Here is a 6,700-nt window from a genome sequence, read left to right on the forward strand (position 1 = left end):
GAGATGGCGAGGTCTTTATTGTGTTATGACGAGGTAATACATCAAACTTATAACAAAACAAACATAATATTAGCAAAAGTAACAGCCAGATAGCTTAAAACTAGAGGCAAGGCAGCCCAGTAGCATTTATAAATACTAGAAGGTACAAAGTATCCCAGCTGATGTGGATGAAAATTTTGTAAAAAACCTGGATGAGTTTTTGTTTATATGGAATTATATATCTTACTGGCCAACTAACAGCAACTAAACAGTGAATGGAATGTTTCGACTCCAATTTATACTAATAAAACAGGGTCTAGCCCTTCTTCTTATAAGAGGCAATATTGAGATTTGGCTGATACAGAACTGAAACTGGCTAGTAACAACTTTATTCTACTAAACTTTGCTAAAGTCCTTTACCTTCGCTGCGCATTTGTATCTGACCATCAAAGGCTAATAGCGTACACTCAGTGCAGCAAGTGACAAATATACATAGTGATGGCTTAATTGCCAGGTAGTATAAACTTTTGTTAAAAAGTTAGCAAAAATTGATTGTCACAGAACAGCTATGATTGAATGGCCTTTCACAGCTGGTCTACTGGTGAGAGAATGTTACTGCAACAGATGCAATGTACATACACCAGCCAATCACTAATCATTTAGATGTGATACATGTATTAGATAACTTACTTACTATATCGCTTAATCTATATGCCAATATAGTAACAAAACATCAATAAAATTTATCAATCTACCAATGCGCCAGTTTTACAATTACTTGAGCCAAGGGCGCCACAACCATGCTAAAACATCTGTTAAAGTTTTGGTATCATGCCATCTCTTTTGGCTAAGACATTGTGTGTACAGAGTGCGAATGTATGATACTCAACGCAAACAAAAAACAAACAATAAACAAACAAGAATACACCAGGTAATGCACCAATGTTGTTTGAACAAATGCTATAGTCTTGCGGATTTACAAGGCTATGATACAAACGGCTGTGACAAAAATGGCTGTTATAAAAAAGTCAATGATGCAAATGGCTGTGATACAAATGCATATGATACAAATGGCTATGATACAAAGTACTATTATACAAATGTCTATGATACAAGTCAATGATGCAAATGGCTGTGATACAAATGGCTATGCTAAAAATGGTTATGATACAAATGTCTATGATAAAAAGGCTATAATACAAGTCAATAATGCAAAGGGCTATGATACAAATGGCTATAATACAAGTCAATGATGCAAAGGGCTATGATACAAATGGCTATAATACAAGTCAATGATGCAAATGGCTGTGGTACAAATGGCTATGATGCAAATGGCTATGATACAATTGGCTATGCTAAAATGGCTTTAATAAAATGGCTATGATTAAATGGTTATAATAAAAGGGCATTGATAAAATGGCTATGACCAGTATGCTCATTTTAGTTTTCAGAGGTGACCCTGATAAGCTGCATAAATAAGGATAAAAGAGAACAACTGTTGTAGCATATCTTCCAATTTAATTTCTAAAATAATCCTCAAAGTGAAAAACAACCAGATAGAGAGCTGATGGCCTAACAATTTTTCAAAGTAGGTAATTGGCTCCATGATTTAAAATAGAGACAATTGAAAAAACTAGAGTCTCTTCTGTAATTTTATATAAAACCTATTTGCACATTGTAACCAAAAATGCTTTTTTTTCTCGTATATCGTAGTAAACCATAAATGCATAAGTATATCTATACATAAATACTGCATACGCTGGTGGTTGTTTGGCTAATAGTGCAAATCATTATATTGCGAAAATATATTTTTGAGCTGGCTGCAAGAATTATACTGAAGTTTTCATCATGGCAAATGTTGGCCCCAATTTAAGAAGACAAATGAAGTGCATCTGATAAACAAAGTAAGTGGTTGCAAGTGCAAGTATGCCTATCATTCTCATTTTCTATAGTGAGCATTTAATAAAACAATTTTGCATGTCACCCATAACACCATTGCAATAATTCTTATTCTGATTTAAGTTTTGTAAATAATATTGCTCAGAAAGTGTTGTTAGTGGCTATTATTTGTAGTTTTTATTTATTATTTGCTAGGTTTTATTTTCTCTCAAATATAAGCTAATTTTTTTAATAAATATGCTTGTTTTAAGTTTCAAAAGGCTACACATGTACATATAAGATGCATTTTTGGATTAGCAAATTATTGATCTACTAGGAAGAAGTTGTCCTTTCTTGAAAAACACTTATCATCGGTCTACTAATTTCTTTTCCCGAAATTAGATCGTAAAAAGAGAAAACCTAACTATCTGCAATACGCATATGTTGGCACACTAAATTTCAAACGGCCTTTTCCGGCTAAAGCCAGCCCCAAACCGATGCTACGTTAACAAGCTCACAAAAAACGACTACATAACCATGGTGTGTGCTGTTTACAACTGTAGCTATAATCGTATTAATAATATCAGTTGTTTGTAAAGTAGTGCACATGTTTATTTTATTTTTACCCTTAAAAGATTCTTCGATGTTAAACGATTACGAATATACTTATAAATCGTTTTCTTTCATTGATTGTGCCAATATCTTTCGTCTTCGTTCATTTGGTGTTTTACAAGGCATCGTTTATATACATTCGTTTTGACTTATTCCTGTTTGCTACTTTGCAGCCAGGTTTTGTTAAAGTTGTCAAGAACAAAGCCTACTTCAAGAGGTTTCAAGTGAAATTCAGAAGAAGGCGTGAAGGAAAGACTGACTACTATGCTCGTCGTCGACTTGTAGTTCAGGAAAAGAACAAGTACAATACACCTAAATATAGATTGATTGTTCGATTTACTAACAAGGATATCATTTGTCAGGTAATAATACACTTAACGTATTGTTTGTGTCTTGGTTTTAAAGTTAGCATGCCTTAATTGAACTCGGTAATTTTAGGTAGCTTACGCCAAGATCGAAGGAGACGTTATCATATGTGCTGCATATGCTCATGAGCTCCCGAGATATGGCTTGAAGGTAGGGTTGACTAACTACGCCGCTGCTTACTGCACGGGATTGCTTTTGACCAGACGATTGCTTCAGAAATACAAGTTGGATGGTCTGTACAAAGGACAAGAAGAGGTAATGTCTGCCATTTATCTTCGCTTAAATTAATGGAGTTTTAGCATTAATTGTAGCACCTATAAAACTGCATGACACTTAAAATAATTTTGTAAACATGTTCAGTTCTATTGCAATACAGCCATTGCTTATTTATTTCTACAATTTTGCAAAATATTATCATTTTTCTCATCGTTCACCCTATATTGCAGTTACATTTGCTCATACTGTTGTAATAGGTTGATGGTGATGAATACAATGTGGAAGCTTTGGAAGATGAGTCGGCTCCTTTTAGAGCTTTCCTAGATGTTGGCCTAGTTAGAACAACCACTGGTGCCAGGGTTTTCGGTGCTATGAAGGGTGCTGCTGATGGAGGTCTCGACATACCTCACAGGTGTGCCTGAACGCTGTTCATTTGTAAATGTATTTTTCAATTATAAATTTTTTTTCCACTGCTGATTTAGGCAGTTTTTAAGATGGTACGGCTTTGTAGATTACTTATAGTAGACTTGCTATAAGTAAATTGCTATAACCGCTATAGTTCATATAATTTAGTAGAACTGATTGAATTTCACCAGGCGTGAATATTGTACTGATGCCATAATTGAGGTGATTGATATGCTGAGGAATATTATCATTCAACGCCGTTCGGACTGAGTGTACCATTGACATTGTGTAGGACTGAGTGTACCATTGACATTGTGTAGGACTGAGTGTACCATTGACATTGTGTAGGACTTAGTGTACCATTGACATTGTGTAGGGCTGAGTGTACCATTGACTAAATTGACCGATGATGCTTTTCTTTAATTTTTGTTTGTTACAATTTGAACATAGCCATTAGAATGCATCATAGATTGATACAATTTGAACATAGCCATTAGAATGCATCATAGATTTGTTACAATTTAAAAATAGCCATTAGAATGCATCATAGATTGCATTGGGGGAGCTTATGTCCGATGCAATGCATACCTTCCCTGTAAAACAATGATATGTCCTTGTCTCTATCAATGTTTTCCCAATTTAGTGTCAAGAGGTTTCCTGGATACGATGCTGATAGCGATAAGCTCGATGCCGATGTGCACAGAAGTCATATAATGGGTGGCCATGTTGCTGAATACATGAGACATCTTCAGGTTTGTCAATATACTTGCGTGTTTTGAAGGATTGCTTCTTGCAATGTTTAATGGTGAATTTTTGCCAATTTGCACTGTTGTTCATTCAAATTGTGGAAATAAAACAATTTTATTACCCGCATTTCTCAAACATGAAACGAGTGATTACAGTAGCACTTGCGTCGTAAAGTTCATTAGCAAATGTTATCAATCTTTTTTATTTGACTGCAGTGACAATTACTTCGTAAATCTGAGTGGCATAGTTTATCAAATACTGTTTATGCTGCTTACCGATTTTATGTTTGGTATTATTTAACTCTGTTGGTTCTTAGGTGTCATACATGCGGTAGTTGCTCACTGATCTAGCGTTTACATAGGATGAAGATAGTGAGGCTTATCAACGGCAGTTTGGGAAATACATCAAACTTGGCGTCAGTGCAGATGGTTTGGAAGACCTTTACAAAAAGACACACGCTGCCATCAGGGCTGACCCTGCTCCCAAGCCAGCTCCCAAAAAGGAGGTTAAGACAAAGAGGTATGGCCAATATCTAATCTCCTAAAGTTTTGGGCTTGTCGGTGCCATCATGAATGGTTTTTAAAATTAGGTCTGAGTGTGCGAAGCAAACCTGTCTAACATTAGTTTTCCAAGACTTTTTCCATACACATTTAGTTCACAAGCATGCGCATTAAATGTGCTTTTTCAGTCGATTATCTAACATTCTACAACAACCTTTACTGCGATTGTAACAATCTGGCTTCTCAATATCCATCTATTTAGGTGGAACCGCGCTAAGATGAATCTGGCACAGCGCAAAGACAGAGTGAAGCAAAAGAAGGAAGCATGGCTCAAAAAGGTTGCTGCTGGAGATGCGTAATATCGGTTGATGCGGTTCTGTTTGGTTTACATAATTGAGATTGGTGACCAAATAAAGATATGAAAAGGCTTTCCTTGATTTATTTTGCTTCATTTTTCCTATCATTTCATAGGTATCATCATTCCTCTTTGGTATCATCTACTATAGTAGGTAAGTTCTTTAACTTCATTTTGAATCTAATCCCATCGAAAGATCAACAGTGAAATTCATTTTTAGAAATATTTTCACCTATTAAAATATATTGATAATGTGTATTGTTTTAGTTATGTGCAATTTGAAAGCGTCCATAACACATTTGCAGGTTAGCACTTTACTTACCATGTGCATGACTAATGAAGTGCTTCATTGTTTGCAACACTTGGAAAGAATCTTACCAGTAGATTGAAAGAGATGCTGAATTGACTGCCAGTCTGTGTGCACAACCTTACACTAGCTTGATGAAGTAATTCCTGTCACTTTTGGAGCAATATCTGCGGTGCATATTACAGACTATCAGGAGACTATCATTACATTAACTTACAGGTGACTATGTAAACACATCGGATGGTACTGTTAGAACAAGATGATCCGTAATCATGCTAATCTGTACATATCTTCTATGACCTTCTCTTCAGTCTGTTCTTTGGGTTTGCCAATTGATAATGGAAATGGCCATAATGAAACTATATAAAATTTACATTGGTGTAACTATCATGTCACTCAGTTGCAAGCTTAAAATTTACATACTTACATTTACCAAGTTAATTAGTCATCTGTTTTGTGTGTTCTGTTTGTCATCTCTTATAACAAGAATTTATTTGATTATTTTTTGCGCGGGGAGCAAACATTTAGTTGAGCAATCCTGTAACACCTATCAAGGAAACCTCTAGTGACTGACCGCGTATCATTTTACCAAATCTTCATAAATGCTCGATGATTGACTTGTCCGTACATCTCTCTCATCACGTTGAAGGTTGTGATGAAAGTAGCTTAATTCGAATTAATGACTTGCAGTTTGACCACCCCTCTATTGAATAGTATGTAGACAGTTGTATGTTTGATCAAGAACAAACTGCTAATATTATTCTTCGTATTACAGTGTCTCCTGTGATGATACCCTACTCTTACAGGTAGGTGTCTATAGACACTCATGGCTGTGTTAGTATTCTTATCGACTATAATTGTGATGATCTATAACCTGCTACTAAACCCAGCTCTCTGAACAGCTGATGATATGGTACTAACTGATTCATAGTTTACTCTGACTTGTCAGAGAATAGAACGAAGATGGATGCAGCTTTTATAAGATTTCTTCATTTTGTTATGCAGGGTGCTGCTGTTTCTACCTCGATATGATTTTAAAGGATAGATTACTAGATTCGACTGCTTGACCATTCACAGTGAGTACAGTATTCACATACACTCGAACAAAATTTTCTTTAAAGGTTGACTTGCAACACAATTCACATAACAGTTATTTGGTATCAAACGATTCACCATGTCTTACTCTGTTGTGTTGTAAGTGCCAAATATGTGGAAATTTGATTACAAGCTCTTAAAAGCGCAGAAACGAAAAGCGGCTGTAGATTGGAATCTCTTTATTTCGATGACGTAACCATGAAATTTGGTTATCGTCTTGTCACGTATGTTCTCACGTAA

At 35.5% G+C, this 6,700-nt stretch overlaps 1 protein-coding gene across 1 annotated transcript; it reads left to right on the plus strand.

Moving 5' to 3' along the window:
- The first annotated feature begins 2,324 nt into the window (after positions 1 to 2,324).
- LOC137403612 (large ribosomal subunit protein uL18-like) lies at positions 2,325 to 5,131 on the plus strand. Its single transcript, XM_068089584.1, has 7 exons — positions 2,325 to 2,397; positions 2,643 to 2,831; positions 2,908 to 3,090; positions 3,309 to 3,463; positions 4,100 to 4,208; positions 4,565 to 4,722; positions 4,966 to 5,131. The coding sequence occupies exons 1-7, from the start codon at positions 2,395 to 2,397 to the stop codon at positions 5,060 to 5,062; spliced, it is 894 nt and encodes a 297-aa protein (XP_067945685.1). The 5' UTR covers positions 2,325 to 2,394; the 3' UTR covers positions 5,063 to 5,131.
- The last annotated feature ends 1,569 nt before the right edge of the window (positions 5,132 to 6,700 follow it).

The sequence above is a fragment of the Watersipora subatra genome, chromosome 9 (genome assembly GCF_963576615.1).
Source record: "Watersipora subatra chromosome 9, tzWatSuba1.1, whole genome shotgun sequence".
Lineage (NCBI taxonomy): Eukaryota > Metazoa > Bryozoa > Gymnolaemata > Cheilostomatida > Watersiporidae > Watersipora > Watersipora subatra.